The sequence below is a fragment of the Leptinotarsa decemlineata genome, unplaced genomic scaffold, assembly GCF_025532065.1.
Source record: "Leptinotarsa decemlineata unplaced genomic scaffold, Ldec_3_MD MMD2_tig00001019_RagTag_RagTag, whole genome shotgun sequence".
In the NCBI taxonomy this organism is placed as follows: Eukaryota; Metazoa; Arthropoda; class Insecta; order Coleoptera; family Chrysomelidae; genus Leptinotarsa; species Leptinotarsa decemlineata.
This window is the reverse complement of record NW_027412557.1, coordinates 7,659,465-7,683,311: the sequence shown is the minus strand read 5'-3', so window position 1 is coordinate 7,683,311 and position 23,847 is coordinate 7,659,465. Positions and strand designations below refer to the sequence as shown.

The following is a 23,847-nucleotide window of genomic DNA, read 5'->3' as shown; positions in this document are numbered from 1 at the left end:
TTAATCTATATTTGATTCATATTTCACTCGGAAATGAATCTGAAAATCATAATTATTTTAAATTCCTTTTATTACAGTTTGAATCTACCGCTACTCTTTTACTGTATACTAACCAGTCTATTAATCCACTTTTTTTCAGTTACTTCCAAATTACGGCATGCAAGCCAACGTTTTAATGTTACAACATTGTTATCCTTTACAGTTGCAAATTTTAGTTTTGCTCCAGGAACATCTTCTGTTAAAAACATTCTTTTTCAATTGTACATTACCATATGTTTATATGAGGATTAGGCAGTGTTTGTTCCTACCGAACTACTAGCGCTGCTAGTGAGTGATTTTTCGTACTTCCGGAAAAAGGTTCATTTGAATAAGGAGTGCTGACCAAATTAGATTTTATTTTGTTTCTTCGCAAAACAAATTGTTTCCAAAATTAACAGTGATATAAGAATTGAAATTGAATTAGTAGGAAAGAGTTTTATGCATGATTTTCTGGGTTTAACGTTACAGAGTCATCCTTTCTCTAGGACTATGTCTGTTTCATCATTAAAGAAGGCAAAAGATTTAGACTGCATGCTTCCCAAAATTGTACTCCATATGGAAGCTGAGAATAAATTTATGTACAATAGGCAGTTTTAACAATACTGAAATTCAGCCCCATTGTCATCGCATAACATCCGGAGAATATCTTACTCTGAATTTGTCTGACATGTTCATTAAATTTCAACTCACTATTTATCAATGATTTTGGGTTGCTGTGAAAACAGCATAAAGATCTTTGAACCCAAATGACGTTCTTTGTCATAATAGTATATTATGCATCGATCATGTAATAATGGTTATTAAGACACGAGCATTAACCGGGATACGAAACGAGCCGAAGGCGAGTTTTGTATGGTATATGCGAGTGTATTAATAACCATTACATGAGAGTTACATACGCTATTTTTTCTAAACCCGATAAATAATGAAAAACTATAAATATTATGTTTGTAGTGAACACATTTACAGTAATTAACTCATATTTTTTTAAAAAAACACAAACTTAATGGTATTATCATGGATATATGAAAACTATGAAGATTCTAATTATATTCATATTGAATATAACAACTGTAATTAATCTGATCTTTTAAAAATATTGGAGTCGATGGTATTCCTTCTATATCGCTGTTTTCAGACATTTTGATAATAATATGAAAACTGATTTTGACAAATAAAGCAATTAGTTACTTAGGTTAGAATCTAGGACAAACAAAGGAACAGGATTCTTGATTGAAAACTTATGGGTTTCTATTGGTTGATATTCTGTATCGTTATGAAAAATCTGTATCATAATGGATATCATTATGAAACGGATTATGGTCATATAAGTGTATTGTTGGAGTACGGGTGTAGAAAAACCATTTTATTTAATATTTACTGTTATGATTGGCGACTTTTTCAGAAGTCTTGAGTGGAAAAAAAAGCAATATTTGTAAGTATCCTTCCATGATTACGGCAACTGGATATATTCAATTTTTCTTTGGGGTTTGTTGTATGTGAAATCTCCATCGATCGAAAGGCTTTCTACATCACAAATAATGCTTTTCGATGGTTCAATGTTCTCAAGATTATCATTTTATTTATGTTTTTTCTCTTCTTGAAAATTAACATTTAGTGTTAGAATTGGTACAATGTGATATCGATTCCTGATTTTTCGTGAGATATTGCCTTATAAATTTTATGAACCATAAAAACAGTGGATTTGAAGCAATGGTTTGTCTCAGTTGTGTTAGGTATATTTTTGGAAAATTGAAGGCAAATGTACTTTTTTATTTCGATTGAAAATTTCGTAATTGATATTTGAGTTTGGATAGATCAATTAATTATTTCTGTTCTGTTGATATTTCCACTTATGAAGTTCCACCTTAGAATTACTTTGTATAAGGTGATGTACGCCAATGGTTTTCTAAACGGTTTCCTGATAATTCTGTAGAACGCGTATCACTAACAATTTAGGATTCTCAACTGACTTTACTTTATCATAAACCGAATCTCTTTTCATCTGCGATTCATGCGGAAACATCTATAAATTTTGAATGGTTGGGTAGGCGTAATTGAGAGAAAGTAAAAGACAGGAAAAGAGAGACATCACATTCAATCAGGGAATACTCAATTTCAAAGGAATAATTTCAATGTGAGCTAGCTGAATTGTGTTTTAAGCAATCTACTGAAAGAATTCAATCAATTTGTATTGAGATCTCTAAGAACATTTGAACATTATTAATGATTAAAATATTCGAAACGTTGTTCAGATTCTTTGAGGAAGGGCACAATTACTTTCATTTTTCGAATTAATAGATTTTTTTGATTCTATAATTCATCATTAACATTGTAAGATAAAAAATTAATACTCCTGGTGAATGAAAACATAATTGAATATATCGATAATAAATGGTTTTGAGTAAAGAGGAATGTTGGCAGCTATTTTGCAAGAATGACTGAAGGTGTGATTGAATACGATGAAAAAGAGCTATTTTACAAATCGCCAAGCTTTCGTCTCTGAATAGAGACTTCTTCAGGGCGCTAAAATTGAACACAAAAGAAAGAATGGACACTACTTACAAGTGATTTGAGTTTTACAATTGGGAATGAATTATTAATTAATTGATTATCGATTGTAAAACTCAGATTACTTGTAAGTATTGTCTATTTTCTTAGTCTTAACGAAGTATTTATTCAAAGACAAAAGCTTGGCGATTAAGGATTGAAGTGTGATATTTTCAGGTGTATTGATTGAGAAATGTGTTTCAACAAAAGATATGAAATACTCGTATCCATTCTAGATGTTGATGATGAGACAATACTTACCCTTTTTGATTCATATTCGGCTCCATTAGCCAGGTAGTGTTTTTGAGCAATATTTGGTGCGATGAGTTGTCTGAAACAAAATAATTCTTTTCAAAATTCATTATAGCTTTGAAATTGTAAAATATATACTTGAAACTCAGAACAGAAAATTCGAGATATACCGTCCAATAATAATAATCAAGATGTTGAATCTTGCTCAGTATTGAAAACTCAGTAAAATATATACTTATATTTGAAAAAACACACATATTTCTATCAATATGACCATCAAGACTATTGCACTTTTATTCTATATTTGTTTGTTTTTGAAGATAGTACTACTCATTTCACTAACAATTTTTCAATTGGAATTCATTAATTTGCAGGAATATCCGACATGGGACTCGATTAGGTACTTCCAGTTTGCAACCTATAACTATTAGAAAAAAATTTTTTTTCGAATTCAAACTTGTGCAATGCTCATTAAATACCCAATTTTCCCCGAAATAACAACGAAATTTTTTTTATGATAGTTTTGCTCATCCATCATTCATTTTAGTTAAACACTCTATTGACTCACTGCAAATGCGGTAACAGAAAGTATTATAAAAATAGCCACATTGCTAGTATAATATTCTTGTGAATATTTCATCAAGTGAAGCTTTTATTATTTTTTGGCGTAATTCATTGAAATTCAGAATTTCAATAATATACTCACACCAAAATAGGTGAAGCCCTTCTGTTCAAAAAATTAATTGAACGAATGAAAACATCAAATTGACGTAAAAATAATTTTTTGAAGAATGGTGTGTTGACTAATAATACGAGGTGGTTCAATTGAAAGATTAGTAATGTTTTGGAAAATATAGCTAGTCTCTATGTATATATTATTTCATGATATTTTATGTCTCCATTTCACAATGATTACTGATTTTTTTACCTTCCTGAGTGAAACTTTTCTGCTTGAAACACTGAAGCAGGAACAATTACGAAAAGAACAGTAATTGAATCTTTTCGATAATACTTGCTTCAATTTGAAAGAGACGACCATACCACCTTTTTACATCAACTTTATGAATTCATAATTGCAACAGTGAAAATATAACCCTGGAATGATTTATCGATCAAAAAACTTGTTCATCTTCTCACCTAATTGACATTCATTGCGAATTTCTAAATTTAACTTTCATGGATGGAATTGAACACGTTCTCAAGTGTTAGCGTACATGTTTTCCTCTGAAATGGTGTAAAAAGAAAAAGCTTTCTATCAATCAGTGTCCGCGAGGACCTCCTTACCCTCAAAAGTTTCTATCCTGCCAGTCCAATGGCAAGTCGTATTTTGTTGGACAGGAAGTGAAAAATAAATGAATCTGGAAAAGACGTTCTGTGACAAGTTTGAAATGGAAAATGCGTTGATCAAATGGCAACAGCTTGCCAAATATATATTTGTTTCAATGTACTGATGTTTACTAGTAAAATTTGATTCTAGAGTGAAATTTGTTTCAGCAAGAATGTAAATTTGTATCATATGCAGAGCTGGATCAACCATTCGAAGTTGAATTTTCGTGCATCATTACTTATTTTTCAGATTGTTTTTATGGCAGTTATTTCTTCCGTTCTTTTCTTTTGAGTTTTAAGAAATGTATAGTATAATCTAATCTAGATTGAGAATAAGAATACAAGAATCAAACAAGAATCCCACTAGTTCACTCCTGAATTTAATGACATAAGATTCATTTTTGATTAATTTTGTCACAACTGATTGTGTACCGTAACTGTTTATTCGTGATAGTAAAATTTCAACGGAAACATTTCCGACAAATATTTCACGCGGACCTTGAATATCAGTTTTCAGTTATTTCAATTCACACATCTGTCTGAAAGTATATTTGTAATGTCAATGTATATAATGTATATTTTCCATACGGGCTTAACTTTTCAATGCAGTTCCTTTTCTCAATTCTCATTACTTTGCATCGATAATTGGAATATTATTTTTATTTTACCATGACAGTTGAAAAATTCATATTGAATATATAGCGAAAAATCTACTGAATTCAAACAATATCGGACCTGAAGCGTAATGAATGCTGAAGAACTCATTCATCAAACGGTATCAAAATATTTGATTCTGTTGTTAGTCAACTGACATTGGATGATGCAAAAATTGGAAGGGTAAGGTTCTCACGACATCTTTCTACAAAATTTCCTTGATCGCACCTCGAAAGATAAGATCTTGTTAATCTGACGAAAGTTCCCACTTCTAATAATAATAATTTTCGTCATCTCGTGTAAATAGACAATCAGTGGTTAACTGCGGTGAAAAATATTGAAATTGATAATTACAATTATTTTTTGAAATACTTTATTTGTGGAGGACTGAATATTTCTTGATATTTTTTGGTATATAACCCTCCTCAATTTGAAAAATAATCCAGGCTAACTCAATAAAGGATTTGCTGAAGTGTATTGAAGGGCAAAGGGAAAAATCCAACATGAAAAGTTACTGGGTGATATAAACCACTGATGATTCCAATTATTCAGTAAATTGTCGGATCCATACGTTTTGTCTTTAAATTGTGAAAGGTTACCTACCCAAAAACCAGCATTTCACACCAGAATCAAAACGATCGTCATATGAGTGGACTGCTTGTGATAAACCGACTTCAAAGCGTGCAAAGACGCATCAGTTGGCAGGCAAAGTGAAGGAATCAATATTTTGGAATAAGCATGGTATTATATTCATCGACTATCTTGAAAAAGAAAAACCCTTCAAGAGCGACTATGTCATAGTATTATTGGAGCGTTTCAAAGACGAAATCGCGGAAAAACTGACCCATTTGACAATGCACCCTGTCACAAATCAATGAAAACAATGGTGAAATTTTATCGCTGGTGAGGAGGTAATCGTCGAAATTGATGCCTATTATGAGGCTAAAAACAAATCGTACTATAAAAATGGTATTGTACGACCTCTAAAATCATTGTAATGTCCTCAAAGGCATCAACAATAAAATTAAATTTCAACGAAATTTTTTTCCTATGTTAGCCTATGAACTTTTCATCCCAACACACCAATGCGAGACGGTTATTGATTTATAATTTTTTGATACTCATCCATTTTGAATTTTTTCAGACGGTTCGCTTCTCAACAAATCATTCCAGAATGAGTGGTGATCACCTCGATCGTGATAAGGTCGGTAAAGTGCGTATGGAAACTATTTGTGGAAATTTGTAGACACACAAAAATCGTATTTGAGTAATACCTGATTAAGAAATCTTTCTCTAACAGTTGAAACTCAATACGCCTGAGGGAGCATTTTTATAGTGAAACACGTGTTTCGCTTTTGTAAACTATTTAGTGAAAGTCTCACAGTTTAGAGAGTGTTACTAAATATGTTATCGTATATTCTTGTCAACTTTCAATTCAGCACTGATTACTACATTTTCCTACTTTTTTATAACTTACATTTATTTTCCCTCAATTTAGCGCCAATTTCTGATTCCAATGAGGAAAAAACAATTTGCGGTTATTTCCAGGAGGATATTTCCAATCCACCCCGAGGATTTCTGTTGGGAACTGCTTGTTTATCAGACGTTCCATGAGTGAGATCAATCGGAAATACGATTTCAGCAGCAGTGTAATCGGTCAATCGAACGGAACACGGAATAACTGGTTCGGCGGAATCTATTTCATTTGATATCTAACAAGTGAAAAACAAAACTTTCACTAATTGCAAACCTGTCATTTCTGCGGCAACTGCTCAATTTTATGCAATGTCTGTTAACAATGCACCGCGAAAAATGCAAAATACACGTTATTGAATATTTTTTCATTGTAACAGAACGTGAATCAAAAAGCGATTATTTGATGTTTCAATGGACCGTTATATTTTGTTGAAATATCGGGTCGAAATTGCAATTTTGCAATAGGGCTAAACGGCAGAATGATAATTTCAATGGGGATATCGATATTGTTGGAATGAGGACGAGTACATCTGAAACATTAAATCCCAAAAACTATATTGAAAAATACACAGATATTCCACAGCTGTTACGGATACTAGAATGTTGATGACTTTTACCGGCAATAAATGAAAACGTTTGTTCACAGACTGATCATCTTATACGGAGATTGCCATACCTAATTTATCGATACATGCCTGTCAGCATAAAGTAATAGCATTCAGCAGTGAGCTTCACGCAGTTAGAAGTCATCCCACTTCGAAAAACGATAAAAAGCGTGTGAAGGTTCCTCAGTGTAATGGAAAACTGTTTGAAGTGGCAACGTGTAACAGTGTGAGAAGTAGCGGGAATACTGGGTTACTGGGTATTTCGAGGGGAGAACGGCCCGAACTGCGCACAGTTTTATGTAACTAGTTCATTTTATGATAATTTTGTTCGTCGTAAAGCCGAAGGCTATTTTGTAAAAGTTCTCAATAAACCAGTCATTAGTGATGATTTATTGAATCGTAAGAATAAAGAGTTTCCTTGCATAATTGGCGCCCAACGTGAGGCTCGAACCCACGACCTTGGGATTAGGAGTATCATGCTCTATCGACTGAGAACCTGATATTGAAGAGTTTCGTTGCAAGTGTCATAAGATGTCGACATACAACAAATTTTGGGGGTGGCTTACAGAACACATAATCAAAAACTAAAAATTCATTTTCGGATAGAAGGGAAGTATATGAGTTGACTTGTGGTCAAAACTTCATATTGGTCAAACGAGGAGAAACTTTACCCAAAGAATGAAAGAACATAGGAGTAGTTTCTTGAATGTGAAGACCAATCCCACAAACTATCTCTTGAGAGGAGACCATGAGTTAAACTACCAGTATAACGTATTATATTTGAAAAAACAATTTGGAATTCAATCCTTTGGAATGCTTGGAAGTTATCAGAATGAAAAATTCTGAAAATTCACTGAATGTTCAAATAGGATGAGATTCTTATTCTTCTTTGAATTTGTTTTCTAATATGAAAATCGGTAAGTAGTTTATTACATATCCATTCATTGATTTAATGGATATGTAATATTTTAATTTCAATTAGTTCGTAAGGTAGGTCAGTCAGGTAAGATTAATAGTCATTGAGTAGGTAGAAAAGTATATGATCCAAAACTGTTATATTATATAAAGTACTAATTAGGTAGAATTTTGTCATTATGGAGTCGAGTGAAACACTTGTTGCGGTTTTGTAAACATTTTAGTGAAAATCCCATAATAAATTGTTACGTGAATACGTGGTAAGTTTTTTTGTTCATCATTTGTGACAAAATGAGGTAGGTTCACTGATGGTATAGGTAGAATATGGAGTTGAATATTTTTTTAAAAGATAGCGTCATTGTCGTGAAAGGTCCTCGAAATTGTTAAAACAATCAGCCGTTTTTTATAGGTTGATGTGGGTTTTTTTTGTTGAAGTGGCCCGGAAACCATCTGAGGAAAGACTGTAGATGTGGCCTTCCGGTTTTACGGAACTGCCCTCAATTTATCCTTCAACGTGCACACTCCTTCGATGTTATCAGTTCATCATTATCAAAATGGTGTCATAATACACAATCAGGCAAATTATGTAAACACATGTCATGATAATAGTGTATTTCTCAACTGCCAAAGACTTGGCTTAGTTCCATAGAATTTTATAAAATCCTCCTAAAATTTAAAACAGAAGCAAAAGCAAACAGCATACACTGATTACTCCATTATTCCTACTGCTATAGACGAACATACATATTCTTAGGTCGGTCTGCAAAGTCCACGACCCAGCAGTATTTTCACTAGTAATACCACTAGAGGTCAAATTATTTCCGGAAATGTTTTCGAGCTCATGAATATTTTGAAAATTTCGCGAGTCACAGAGGAGGGAAATATTTTAAATATATTTATGAGAGAAAAAAATTTCCGAATACCTATCAATTTGACCTTGTGTGGTATTCGGTAAGAAAATTCCACACCGAATTGTAGTGTAAAATCAAATATTTTTAAAATTTATTTTTCCACTCTCAACAATGCAAATTATTTTCTTCATCAAGTCACCAGCGAAACATAAAATGTGTGGTCGACTTGATTGTTGAGTTGCCATGGTAACTAAGTGAGACCCTAACCTCTGAATCATTATTTCAGTTTTGAAGCTGTCAAGCGGAACGACGTAAAAAAATGTTTCGCTTCGGTCAAGAAAGTAAAGAAAATATTCGTAAGTAGATTGAGCAGTCGACACCCGCGAATCCCAGGAAATCGAAGTCAAGCATAAGGAGGCAGTTTACAAACTTTTGCGCAGAAAAATCGTATAATTTCGATAGAATGGATAAACCTGTGGAAGAACTGGCACTTATTCTCGAAGACTATGGGTTTAACTTGCAAAAAAAGAACTCCGAAGACTACAAGGAGAGTGTTATCAAAGTTTTATGGAATTCCATAGCCAAGCAGTTGCAGGAATATTTTTTTGAAAAGTATAATCCCAAAAATCCATTCTCTGATATAGAATTTTTGAATGCAGGAGCTGCAAAAAATGCTAAGCGCCGGAAGCTACAAATGGATCCAAACCAAGAGGAAGGAAAGTTCATCTGCACTATCAGCAGACGAGCTGAGAAAAATTATTGAGCTTTGGGACGAAAACAATCCGGAAGGACTGCAGTAAAAGTTTTTCCACGTTGCTGGTCATGAATTGGTCTGGAGAGGAAATGAAGGAGTGGCAGCGCAACTCGAATATTTTGTGGAGGAAATTGAAATAGAGGGAAACCAACAGGCCGCAATGAGTATAACCCGGTTTTTTCCAAGACCACACAAGATGATTTAAAGAAAATGGCTGACAGTAAATGGCTAGTACCGAATATGCCCAGTGAGACTGTTCAAAAAACTAACAAGCAAGCGGGGCCCCATCAAAACGAAGCGTTTATTTTTGATGTCAAATCCAGACTGGAAGAATCCCAGTTCCAAAGGCTGGTACAAAAACAGTCCAGTTGGACGGAATACAATATCTTCTTTGTTCAAATCTGCTGCATCATTGATTGGAATTGATGTTAAAAAAACCAAAATAACAAATCATTCTGTAAGGGCCACTGCTGTTTCAACTTTAGCCAAAACGGGAATTGAAGGACAGCAATTGATCAAAATAATCGTTCGTGGTAGCAGCCACTCAATGAAATCATATCTGCAAATAGACTCGGGCCATCATCAGGAAATAATTGACGCGATGAGGTCTGTTTTAATTTCAGCAAAGACAATTCAAGAATCTCTAGATCAAGAACAAGCAACTACTTCCAATCAACCTGTCATAGTTTATAATGATTGCGTTTTCCATATAAACAATAATTGCAATCGTCAAAATAATGTAAATGATTAAATTTATTATCACTTTTAACCATTCATATAAAATAAAAAACTGAAAACGCATTCACTTTTTCATGTTATTCTTCAACAACTGGAAACCTAGCTAGCCAAATATAACAAATTTACATTGCGTCGAAGTTTCGATATCATTATCTAGGTATGGGTTACAAACCTGCGATAATTCTAAAATTGTTATTCATTGTAGTTGCATGAAAATGGCAATCTGAAGCGTAATATATTATATATTTCTATTTTATATCAATTTTGGATTATTACAAGAGGTAGAAAGATATAATTTTATCAAATTTAATGTGCAGTTGTCAGCCTGCCCTTCCAGATATGTTTTCTACTCATTGTAATTATACGGTAATGCAGTTTTATAATGAAATACATTACATTTTTTGATTTTTTATTCACTTCGGGATATTACAAGTGGTGGAGAATGAAAAAATGGTAGTTTTATAGATACATACATACAGGAACAGATTACAGACTACAAAATAGTATTCAGTTTGTCTTCACACCAATGGACTCTTAGTCTATAAACTGTTGATTCCTACAGACTGTAGTAGCTTAAAAGTGCCATTTAGGGATGAAAAATATAATATTCTTTCAATCTATATTCATTTCAGCTCACTAAAAGTGGTAGAAAATTATAATTTCAGAGGTTTTTCGGGAAGTCGCATAAACAGATTCACAGCGCGTCATAGCTTCGACAGCAATTATTTAGGCCTTCAAATTGGTAATTTCTACTCATTGTAATTGCATAGGAATACCATTTGAAGATAGAAAATAGTATATTCTCCAATTTTGCACTGCAAGTGGTAGAACATTGTTTTTTTTTGCGTTTTCATTAATATAGGTTATTGAATAGAACTGGCCGATACTTGATGAAAAGCCATATTAAAAAATCAATCAATATATTTTATTGTATGATTTTCAATATGAAAGGGTTTTACAAAAACCGCGACACGTGTTTCGCTATGCAGTAGCTAAAGGTTTTAAACAGAAGAAAGGTTTGAACCTTAACCTGTTAGAGAGTATGGAAATTAACAAATTCAAAAACTCAACATTTTATGAACGATAAAACTGAATTGAATAATTCAGTTTTATCGATTCAATAATGAATTATTGAATCTCTTCGTCTGTAGGTAAAAATAGTTAGGTATATTTACCTATATACACACCTGACGTTTTTAGGTAGATTCATTATTTAGGTAGACGATTAGGTACTAGGTTAGAGTATAAAATGGTTGTAATTTAGAAGTAACTCTCAGTTTATGCTTGAGGAAGCTATTGTATAGCGAAACACGTGTCGCGGTTTTTTGCAAAATCCTTTTATAGATACAATGAACTATATTGATTAGTTTTTTAATATGGATCATCAATCATAGGAGGCTGTGATCATTTGATTTTGACATTTAAAAACATCAAACACACTCGTGTTTTGGTTGCAATAACGAATATTGCACAGCCAGTAAAACCATCAGAATTCTTTGTATAAAAAATGAATCGATTTTAATATCATACTATATGCAAAATATGCGTGAAATCGTCTGATGTAATAATCATTGTACCATGACTTATTTTCTCGCATTAATAGAGGATTATGTCTCCAACTTGAAGAAAAAAAAATCGTTCCGAATTGTCCACGAATATTTGCATCTAAACTACACAAAATTGAAAATACTGAATGGGAAAAAGGTGAATAAATTAGTGTCAGTGTCTAAATATCATATGTATTTTATTAGACATAGATACTTTTTTGGAAACATTCAAAGTCCTGCATTTTCGCCATCAAGAAGAGAGGAGGTGTCCAAAGAATATAGAAAACAGCTTTGTAATTAAATTGTATCAAAACAAAATATTATGTGAACAAATGAGAGCCAATCTGTCAAAAATGGTCTGATGTAAACGTCACTGTTGGGTATTCCACGACGAAAAAATTTCCACTAAAATACCTCCTTTGCCATGGTGATTTGTCAAAATAATGTATTTTGATTGGTTCAAAATTACAGGTGTGGAATTTTCAAGTGAATTTTCCGCTGTAGTCCAGCCCATCTGTACATCATACACTGTGCATAATACCTGAAGTCCAGACATGCAGAGTTTTTTCGTAGATGATTTCAGGAGCGTTTGTGAAAGTCTTGTCAAATGAACATATTCAAATATGGAAATGTGGAAGCCACTATGGTCTGAGGAATTTTCACTGCACGAATGTTTTGATATATTCAAAAAAATCTGAATCTTCTGAACATCTCCAAATGAGCCGTCATTCATGTACATTTTTAAGCCCCGGAAAATTTAAATTTGTCTCACTTTTTCCGTAACTTCCGTGATTATCATGGACTGATGGGAGTATTACCGGCTCAATAGTGTTGATCCAGGTGCTATATACCGACCGCCAGGTGCTATATACCGTAATGGAACTGCCGACGACAAACTTTGAAATATAATTCTAGACCAATCAGAAATCTCAATTTGAAAATTGAAATTGAATTCAATTCTTACTTGACGTTTCGTACATTAACATGAATTCGTTTATCATAGTAAGATGTTTTTCATCTTAGAAAGTCATTTTTTGTTGACAATCAATTATTTTCCAATATTCATTCATGTTCCGAAATCATTTTAAAACATTCAACAAAGAACAAGATGTTCATATTTGTGTTTCAATAGTCATATATTTTTTCTACAACCACTAACTTTTGAAACGTAAATATCTGATTTTCATTGCAAATTTGTGTACTACTCTACTTGATTATCCATAAAACTAATTGATAATAATGTTGTTCCTTGGAAGTTACCCAATGAAATTAGAAAATAACTACAAAAATAATACAATTCTATAAAGTTGAGAAAATATAATCGCACCATTCAAAGTCAATTCAACATATTGAAGTTTCAGGGTTGAGGAAAAGTCAATATAAAATATATCCAACTGCAAATATTTGAACTGCTTATACTTTTCAAAAATTGTACTAAATTTTTTGAAATGACTTCATTTCTTACTTATTGTATAAAACATCGTAGGTATGTCATTGATATGTAAAATGGAACTTCTTGATTGGTAATTGTGTATTTGAATTTTGAAAGAGAAACAGTTTCGCGCTGGGGGGAAATTATAATTCCATTTTCCATTAAGAGATACCTGTTTTTCCAATTTCCTACTTCCTAGTAAAAGTGTACTGATTTAACTTTCATTCGACCTTCAAACATACTTATTTCGAGATAACAGTTAAAATGTTTTGCTTGAAATTACCATGATTCGTTTCACATTCATTTTCCGCCCGCAATCAATATTTCATTCTTCTTTGTTCATCTCCTTCTACAAAGATGTTTGTTTCAATTTTGTTACTAGATATTTGCTTCAATGAGAATTGAGTGATAAAATCAGTTTCTAGTGTTATTCTTTGAAACTTATCCTATGAAATGTTTGTATCAGTTCTTTCAATTTGTTGGCAGTTTTGACTCAATACATTTTGAGATTACAATTAATATACATCAATCAAAAAGTATCCGATAATTGAATAGAACTGGCGTATAATTGATGAAAATCATCAAAATTCATTAATACACTTAATTATATGATTTTTTCTATAAAAGGTTTCACAAAAACCGCGACACGTGTTTCGCTATACAACAGCCTCCTCAAACGTAAAAAAAATTATAACTATTTTATACTCTAACATGTTACCTACTTGTATGCCTACTTTCTAATGAATGAATCTATCTGAAAAGGTCAGATATTAATTCATTAAGTATATGAATAAATTAAATTTCTGAAAGTACCGTAAATATACTTGATTTTTTCCACCTGGAAATAAACAGATTCAATAATGGAGAATTACACAGTTCCGTTTGATCGTCCATAAGATATTTAGAGTTTTTAAATTTATTCATTTCCATACTCTCCAACAGGTTAAGTTTTAAACCTTTCTTCTGGAAATGGTTGAACTCATATCCTTCTGTTATTGTATGAGTGCCATATGTGAAACTTGTTTTTCCTTTCTGTGAACTATTTCTCTGTTCTTTTATGCGGGCTTCAAACGTTCTTCCAGTTTGACCTATATAAAATATCAGACATGACCCACATGATAATTTATACACTCTTGATTTTTCTGAAACTGAACTTTTATTTTTGTTATTCTTAATGCGCATGCTTAAGTTGTTGTTGGTTTTGCAAACAATATTTACACCTTTGTTGTGCAGAAAATTTGAAATATTCGTAAAGGGTTGGCCTGAGTAGGTTAAGGTTCTTTACCTTCTATCCTCATCTTATCGAAATGGGTAAATTTCCTTCAAAAGACAAAAGAAACTACCGGTCTAATCGGGTAGTTATCTTTGTGTAATTTGATCAACGAATAAAGTTTAGGTGGTTGTGGGTTCATGTCTAACGATCTGATTTTCTGTTTCATCCATGATACAATGAATATTTTTCAAAGTTTCCTTGATTTTTTTCTGATATAAATGGGTGGGGAAACTATCGTACATGCCAGAATTTAGAAAGTCTATAGTCTTTGTTCATGGCTATGACCGTTTTGCTTTTATCAGCTCGCGTGAAAACAATGTTTTTTGCTGCTGATTTCTATTTCATGGATTCAAGTAGTTTCAATTCCGGATGGAAACTACCTTTATGTATCTTTTCAGATTTTAAAACTTCTGCAGCAATATGTTTATTGGCGTAACATGTCCCCATCAATGCAATATCTGTATCACTTCTCAAAACTTCTGAATTTGTCGAATTTATGTTGGGTTTAATATTGTGATTGAGAAATTTTCTCAATAGACGAGTTTCATGTTCTGTGACACTAGTGTTCGTAAGATTGACAAATTTGTCAAAGCACTTATGTTGCGAAAATAGTTCAGTGTCGTTGGTCACTTCCTTTTTCTTTGGTGGTGTGTTCCAAATTAAAACCCCTAATTTTTTTCTCTGCGTTGAACACTTTTCATGTATAATACCATCAACTTCAATCCCAGTCCAGGATTTGAAATTCAATGTAGTGGAATTTACAAATAAGTTGTGTATGTATCACTGTGAGATACATGTTTATAATGTCCCTTTTGCTGTACTGTATTTTTCTTTTTATTTTTCTTCATCTGATTTATCCATGCCTACTTCTTTCAGATGCATCAAGTATCGGCTAGTTCTATTCAATCAATGAAGCAAGCCAATATCGGCTTTTTGGCCTTGTGGAATTTCAAGTTACTTCTTAAGTAACCGAAACATTTGGTTTTTCAACCAATATTTGGAATAAAAAGTGTTCCTGAAATTTATCCAATTGAAGACCAATATAACATAAGCCACGCATGCTGCATCTGAAGGAAGTAGACATGGAAATATCGAATGGATAAAAATATGAAAAAAAAAAATACAGTACAGGAAAAGGGACGCATGTGCGATAGTCTCAGAAACGACTCCACCCATTTATGTCAGAAAGAGGTCAAGGAAACTTTGGTCATGGATGAAACAGAAAAATCCGGATCGTTAGTCATGAACTCACAACTACCTGAAATTTATTCTTTGACTGAATTACACAAAGATAACTACCCGATTAGACCGATAGTTTCTTTGTCACAGCTCCTTCATATCCGAAACACTCATTGGAAATATTCAAAACCACATTAAATTCGAATCAAAATTCAGTTTGAAAAATTCATACTGTTTTTTCAATGAAATTCAAGATATTACACTCCCGGATAATGCCAAATTGATTTCATTCGATGTAAAGAATCTGATTCCCAGTATTTCTCCGAATGGAACGATTACTTTTGCAGATAATCTATTGGACGTCGATCCTGTAGTGGAACAGAAAATATTAGTCTTGCTTACGGTTTGTTTGTCACAGAATCACATTCAATTCATCTGCAATCTCATCTTGCAAAGGTCTCACAATGGGAAACATACTTAGTCCCATTCTGGAAGAAATTTTTATGAACGATTTGGAGAAAAAATTACACAGAAACCCACTGGTAAGAAGTTTCGTGTATTGGTATATATATATATATATATATGTAAATCATATCCTGGCATGTTTCATAGAAACTAACAGACTATTGTAATTGAATAAATTACTGGATTTAATAAATTTTCTCCACTCTTCTAACACATCAACTATGGAGATGGAAAAGGACGACTCTATAAATTTTTTAGACTTGACAGAAACGAAAGTTAACAATAAACATGATTTTTCTATTTATCGTTTACCAGCACACACAGATATTATCATTCAGAATTCACCTACCCACCGGCATCAGCCAAAGTAGTAGCATTCAACAGTATGATCCGCAGACTGATGAATGCTAAATTATTGGATGCGAATTTCAATAAAGAACTGAACATAATGAAACAAATAGCCGTCAACAAAGATAACAATAGCAGATCAATACGTTCTTTATTATTATTATTATGTTATAAGTTATATAGCCAAGCTTTGAAGAAAGTTTACCCAATTCGAATGAAAAAGATAAAAGTTATAAAACCTTAACCTACTTAGGCCAACTCACTACAAATATTTTAGATTTTCTGCAGAACAATGGTGTACATGTTGCTTTTGAAACCAACCACAACTTAGACATGCATATTAAAAATAACAAAGATAAAAGTTCAGTTTCAGAAAAATCGGGAGTGTACAAATTATCATGTGAATCATGTCCGATATTTTATATAGGTCAAACTGAAAGAACGTTTGAAGCCTGCATAAAGGAACACATGAATAGTTTCCAGATTGAAAAAATAAATTTATCATATGCCACTCATTCAATCACAGAAGGACATGAGTTCAACGATGAATACAAGCCCCTCCATTTCCAGAAGAAAAGTTTAAAACTCAACCTGCCGCAGACTATGGAAATAAACATATTCAAAAACTTTTAATATTTAATGAACGATCAAACTGAACTGGATAATTCATTATTGAATCTGTTTATTTCCAGGTGAGAAAAGTCAAGTTTCATTACGGTACTTATGGAAATTCAATGTATTCATATAGTTAATGAATTTATGACCTTTTCAGGTAGATTAATTTATTAGAAATTTGGCATGGAAGTGGGTACTATGTTAGAGTACAAAACATTTGTAATTTAGCATTAACTCTTCATTTCACGCTTGAGAAAGTTATTGTATAGCGAAAAAAATGTCGCGGTTTCTGTAAAACCTTTTATAGTCATAATCATACAATAAACTGTATTTATGAGTTTCAAAAAGTATCCCTTCACTTGATGTTTCAACCATCGAAGTTTCAGCTGATCTACATAACTTTCAGAAAATCATCAATTGAAAATTTTAAATAAATCATTTTCCTTTTCAATATTAAAAGCTGATGAATATTATATCCTGAGAATGAATCAATAATCATTAACAAATTCGACAATATCTATTAACATGAATGAATTCGTTGTAATCCATTTTTTTGGTAGGTACAAAACCATGAATTAACATGGTTTTTTCGCACAGAAAACTTGTGAACCTATTTTCATTTTCAACTTTCACAATTCAACTGGCAGAAAATTTCTGCCACTTGAATTAGGAGGGCCTTAATTACCGATGGCAAAGTTTGCGTCCCGAGGGCCTCTGGCCCGAGGGACAGCAATTGCCTGAGGTTATTAAGGCTCATTAATTCCCGTGATACATAGATAATTTTATTTCTGACCGATTTCAATAAAATTTTGTTCATTTTTGAAACGGAAAAATGTACCAATTCATTACCTTCCCGGTATATTTGAATCAGGTACCGTTGATTATAGTAGAGTTTTCTTGTTGCTAGGTTGTTGCTATGTTACTTGTTTATAAACAGAACTTTGTTATCAAGCTGTGTTTGCGGTGAAAACGTGTTTTCTACCCCAAATATAATGGAGGATATTTTGAAAAAAGCTGAACAAGCAAAAGAATCATTAATTCCATCGAAAAGTGAAGCCGTATACCAAAAAGAATACAAGATATATCTGGACTGGCTGACACGGAAAAATGTTATGCCAAAAGATGTCACTGAAACTGTATTTCTGGCATATTTTCAAGAACTTGTAAGGAATTTTCTATGTTTTTCGGAAGATTTGGTAGTAATTGTGTTTATTCGTTTCAGTCAGAAACGTATAGTCCGAATTCTTTATGGACTAAATGGTCAATGCTAAAATCGATGGTGACTATACATGAGAAACGAGATATCACCAAGTTCAATGAACTACAGGCTTTTTTGAAACGGAAGAGTAAGAGTTATAAGCCGAAAAAGTCTGCTGTTTTATCTCCTAAAGATGTTATCAGATTCCTAAAGGACGCCCCTAATGATATTCATTTATTGCATAAGGTAATTTTTTTCTTATTTTCCTTTTTGTGTGTATTTATTTCCTTTTTTTGTTATAGGTTGTTTTGATTATGGGTTATTTTGGAGGATGCAGAAGTCAGGAACTTTTGAATATGAAGAGATCGGATATAGAGGACCGGGATTCCGTTATGGTAGTGAACGTACCGGAAAGTAAAACTGGTGTATCGAAGAAATTTACAGTTGTGGATGAAAAAGAGTTCTCCGCTCTGCCTTTATTAAGACTTTATATGTCTTTGCGTCTTAAAGGTATTGAACGATTTTTTTTGAGCTTCCGACAAAATAAATGTACATCTCGGCCAATTGGAAAAAACATGTTTGGGAAAATCCCCAGCAAAATCGCAATGTATTTAGGATTGCCAAACTCATCTTCCTATACGGGACATTGCCTTCGTCGCACTTCTGCTACTGCTCTAGCCAATGCAGGAGCAACTATGACTAACTTAAAAAGACACGGAGGTTGGAAAAGTTCCACAGTGGCGGAGGGGTATTTGGAGGATAGCATCGAATTGAGAAATAAAACGTCGCGTATGTTGTCTACTTTGTCATCAGAAGAGGCAGGTACCTAGACTGTAGTGAACAGAAGCTCCAGCCATACAAAAGAAGAAATTGTTTCCAGTGGCGGAAGTAATTTTCAGGGAACATTTCAAAATTGTACATTTATTATTTGTAATGACGTGAATAAATAAAATATGTTTCAGTTTTCATTTCTATTTATTTTTACTTGTGAAAGGTAGAGGGAATTATAAAATCTATAATGTCCCAAGGGAGTTATGACCCTCTTTATTGATAGCGTAACTATGACGATATAAGCTTATAATATCCCGGTCAGAAATAAATGTAGTGTTTGCACACGATGAATAATTTTGTCCCTGCTTTGAAAGTTTTCTGATTTCAAATTACATAAAAAAAGCATTTGCTATGAATCATCAAAAAATTTCACTGAGTATGTTTACAGAAATGTGGAAATTCGCGAAACCATAATAGTTTGCTTTTTTCATGATTAAATCTAATTTTTTTACAGTCCATAGTTGATAGTATTAAATAATGAAGGCGCCACTACTTCAGTTGGTGGATGAACTGGGATAAAATTTGGTTCACAAATTTCTTATTGAATATGACGAAGGGGCAATTATATTAAATGGTGAAGGAATGTTTCCAAAGTTGGTTCTCAATGATTTTTAGTGATACTGATGCTTTACTCTCAAGAAACATACGATTACTTCACATTTATTATTTTTTCACTGAAATTTTAGATGTTCCTTATGAATTTTTATGAATATCAAATACAAATCTAACACAAGAAAAATTGCGCATTTCACATTTAAAATGGTTTAGTTTAGACTTAGATCATCAGTGTGATTTTGTTAAAAAAAAATTACAGAACTTAAAATATAATCATTACAATATAAATTATGATGAAAGAAAAACATATAACTCCTTTCAAGAACTCATTATTAATGACTCTTTTGATCTCATCTCCCAAGATAAAGGTACATTCAGATTTATATAAAATCAGATTGTAATTTAAAGTCATATCCCGATGATACTAACCTGGTTAGCAAAAGTGTTTTAGTCCGTTTGAAAATCAAGAGACATGGGGGTATTTAAGTCCGCACTGTATATAAAAATATTATTCAACACATTTGAGTCAGCCCTTTTACACTGTATCGGTAACTTGTAACAATAAGCCAGATCGTCAAACTCACATGTTTAATGTTCAAAATATGCCTAAAATATGTTTTTCTGTTAACCAGCTGTCGCACCTCTACGAACGGCAACCCTTAGAAATCTTAACTTGTACGAGCTAAGAACTAACGAGGTATTACATTTTAACATGTGATTCCTAACACGGGTTGGACGATAGCAAGTGAAAATCGATCGTTCTGCCTGCGGCTTGAACCACCGACTAACACGGCGGTTGGTTTGAGTGAGTGAACAAAGCACCCACGTTGAACCGACTGGATATCTACAGATGTATTCAAGTTTATATCTTGAAAAATTCTGAATTGATTTGGATGAAACTTACACTGTGCCCTAAGGCGAAGTGAAAGTGAACTTTTCATAAACTACACCTCACGATTTGATCTCCACCAAGTTAGTGGAGTTTATGAAGTTACCATGGACGGCCGAATCAATCAGAAGAATAAAAGTGAACTACAAAATTTAGAATGGCCACAGTCTGGCAATTAGCTTCTGAGAAATGCATCGACAAACATACACCTAAAATTTTCCTTTAGTCACTTGATTTTGCTGATGACTCATAGAATAATAATGAAATGATATGTGATAATTCAATGGTATTACATACACATGTTGTGAAATGATATATGTTTTAGTGAAGTCAGTAATAATAATTCCATTTATACACCAATGTTTGTTTCAGGTTGTTAATAAACAATATTACTGGAATATTCAGTAATATTCATTACTACACCAAAGGTTCCAAACAGTGCGTTACCAATAAACATTATACCTATTGATATTTTCGTGAAATTATTTTATATCATCAGTAATTCTGGACTGTACCTATTGATATCAATCACCTCATTATGAAAATAATTCTGAATGTAACAATAGAAATTAAATGTGTTTGTTGTAGTGACCCATAAATTGATCGAAACTTTTCGTCTCGTATTCAAGTGAAAGCTTTTCAACATGAAAAGAGTATAATATTTTGACATATTCACACACATTGTAGGAAAATATTCAGGGTGTTTCAAATTCGATCCTCACCATTGGGATCTCGTAAAGTATGAGAGATACGGAGATGGCTAAATTGAGGCAAATTTGCGCATTTACGTAACTAACAACATGCCGTTGAGAAAGTTCTGAAAATCAAAGTATATTCGGAGATATCCGGAAAAAACAGAAATTTCGAAAAATGGTTTTTATTTTTTTCTGGCTTTGGTTTTTGAAGAATTTGAAAATAAATTGTACTTCCATAATGCCACTTTTTCTCTGCTATATAATGATGGTTTCAGATCCTATAACCGACGTTTCGTCTTCTGGCTACCATCATCAACTTTATTTTTTCTTGTTGGCGCTACATTAGATTCTTTCTATTTTGAATACAACCAGATTTCAACTTTTCAATGATGAATCATAAGTTATAATTCTTTTTTGAAAATTTGGAGATATTGGAAAACATTAATTCTTATCATCATAGGCTTTGACTTTGATGTTTCTACATTTGACTTTCAATTCATTACACTCAATGACATTCTGTTATTGCACAAGTCATTGAATTTTTGGCGAAAAATGGTTTTCACGAATGAAGAAAAAAGAGATATGATACAAATCTATTACAAATACGATGAAAATAGTGTTAGGACATCAGAAATATATTTAAACTTGTATCCCGAAAGACAACAACCACGTCGAACTATTTTCAAGTTATTAGATCAAAATCTCAGCGAGTTTGGTTCACTGCACGATTAATTTCCTTCCTCAATCTTCCGAACTCTCCAACAATGCTGTGTTGAAAGGTCCTCAAAATTTTGATTTTTCCTCTGACTATAAACTCAATTTTTCAGTGTACCTCATAAGAATATATCCATAACACTTAAATCTGGAGACCTTGATAGCTACCTCACCGGCACATTATTCCCTATCCATTTATCACCAAACTTCTCAGTCAGATAATTAGATACTTGTCTGATAGTGTGCAGTGGATGGCGCCCCATCATGTTGAAACCAGTTATTGTTATAGTTAGCCAAAGGTAGATCATCTAAATAGTCTTCGAAAATCGACATTGAAAACTGGTGATAGGTTTCTCGATTCAGAATTCCATCAAATAAATGAGAACCCAAAATTTTATCTTCTTAAATTCCTGCAAACACGTTAATAATAAATCGCATTTGGGGTCGAATTTCTAGGAACTGCCTGGGATTGTTTATGTTTCAAATATGTTCGTTATTTTGGTTGAATATCCCACAATTCGTAAATGTGCTTTCGTCTGTCCAAATTACATTTTCCAGAAAAACAGGAAAATCAGGTCTTCTTATTAGCCAACTAAAAAAATTCTAATCGCCATTCGGGATCACCTGGATGCAATTTTTAAGATATGTGTATTTTGTAACATATTAAACCGCTTTTCTGAGATGTCTCCAAGCACTTGTATGATAAATATTCATTTCGGAGGAAATTTGACGTGTAGATTCACCCGGGTTTCTGTTAATCTGTCACAATGTCTAACTTACCTCATACATACATACATACATACATACATACCTCATTTATCAAATTTTCTTCAGTTTCCTGGTTCATTCTGTCTCCGTATTTTTTCCTCGGCTTTTCAAATAAACCAAACTCGGTGAGATTTTGATCCATCAACTTGAACATAGTTCGATGTGGTTGTCGTCTTCCTGGATACAAGTTTACATACATTTCCGATATCCGAACACTGTTTCTATCGTATTTGTAATAAATGTGTATCATATCTCTTTTTTTCTTCATTCGTGAAAGCCATTTCTCGATATAAATTCAATGACTTGTATAATGACAAAATGTCATTGAGTGTAACAAATTGAAAGTCAAATTTAGAAACATCAAAGTCCAGGCCTATTATGTTAAGAATTGTTTTTTTTTCAATATTTACAATTTTTCGAAAAAGAATGATAACATAATTGAAAAGGTAGAATCTGGGTCAATTCAAAACTGAAAGAATCCAATGTAGCGCCCATAAGAAAAAATAAAGTTGATGATGGTGGCCGGAAGACGAAACGTCGGATAGCAAATCTAAAAACACCATTATATAGCAGGAAAAAAGTGGCAACGTGGAAGGAAAATTTATTTTCGAATACTTCAAAAAATAAAGCCAGAAAAAAATAAAAACCCTTTTTCAAAATTTCTGTTTTTTCCGGAAAGTCCTGAAATTCCGGATCTCGGAATCCTCCAAAAAATAAAGCCAGAAGAAAATAGGATCCATTTTTATTAATTTTTATTTTTTCCGGATATTTCGGTATATAATCAGTATTTCAGAACTTTCTCAACGGCATATTGCTTGTTAGGTAAATGCGCAACTTTGCTTCAATTTAGCCATCTGCGTATCTCTCATAGTGTCAAATATAGAAAATAATCATGGAATAATTCAGATTCATTTAAGTAAATACATGAATTGAAAGATATTCCAACCTCACTTCAATATTTTAACACAAGAACGCTCAGAATCAGAATTCCATCTTTTAATATTTCAAGTTCATAGACATCGAAATTGATCCGATCACAGGATATAGAATATAAAAAAATCTCCAAATACGCAAACTTGGCACAGATTGCATGCTGTGCATTTTACCTCAGTACAGTGACCGGATCAAAGTCGCAATGTCAGCGTATAATTCTTTATAAATATTGAGGGAGGTCAGGA

General features: G+C 32.7%; 2 protein-coding genes across 2 annotated transcripts in view; one reads left to right on the top strand and one right to left on the bottom strand.

The window, feature by feature from the left end:
* mmd (disintegrin and metalloproteinase domain-containing protein mind-meld) overlaps nucleotides 1-23,847 on the bottom strand; it is a 389,133-nt gene that overhangs the window by 139,224 nt on the left and 226,062 nt on the right. Inside the window, exon 6 of the mRNA XM_074175455.1 lies at nucleotides 2,851-2,920. Coding sequence (XP_074031556.1) covers nucleotides 2,851-2,920 — 70 coding nt within the window. The remainder of the gene's footprint in view (nucleotides 1-2,850; nucleotides 2,921-23,847) is intronic.
* LOC141482331 (uncharacterized) lies at nucleotides 17,707-19,300 on the top strand. Its single transcript, XM_074175411.1, has 3 exons — nucleotides 17,707-18,182; nucleotides 18,242-18,463; nucleotides 18,520-19,300. Exons 1-3 carry the CDS (start codon nucleotides 18,012-18,014, stop codon nucleotides 19,045-19,047), a joined length of 921 nt encoding a protein of 306 aa, XP_074031512.1. The 5' UTR covers nucleotides 17,707-18,011; the 3' UTR covers nucleotides 19,048-19,300.

Bases quoted from the DNA above. Each gene is read 5' to 3' on its own strand.
- LOC141482331 (XM_074175411.1), top strand. From the start codon at position 18,012: ATGGAGGATATTTTGAAAAAAGCTGAACAAGCAAAAGAATCATTAATT. The intron at 18,183-18,241 runs GTAAGGAATTTT...TATTCGTTTCAG, and splicing joins TGGCATATTTTCAAGAACTT to TCAGAAACGTATAGTCCGAA. The intron at 18,464-18,519 runs GTAATTTTTTTC...TTTTTGTTATAG, and splicing joins ATATTCATTTATTGCATAAG to GTTGTTTTGATTATGGGTTA.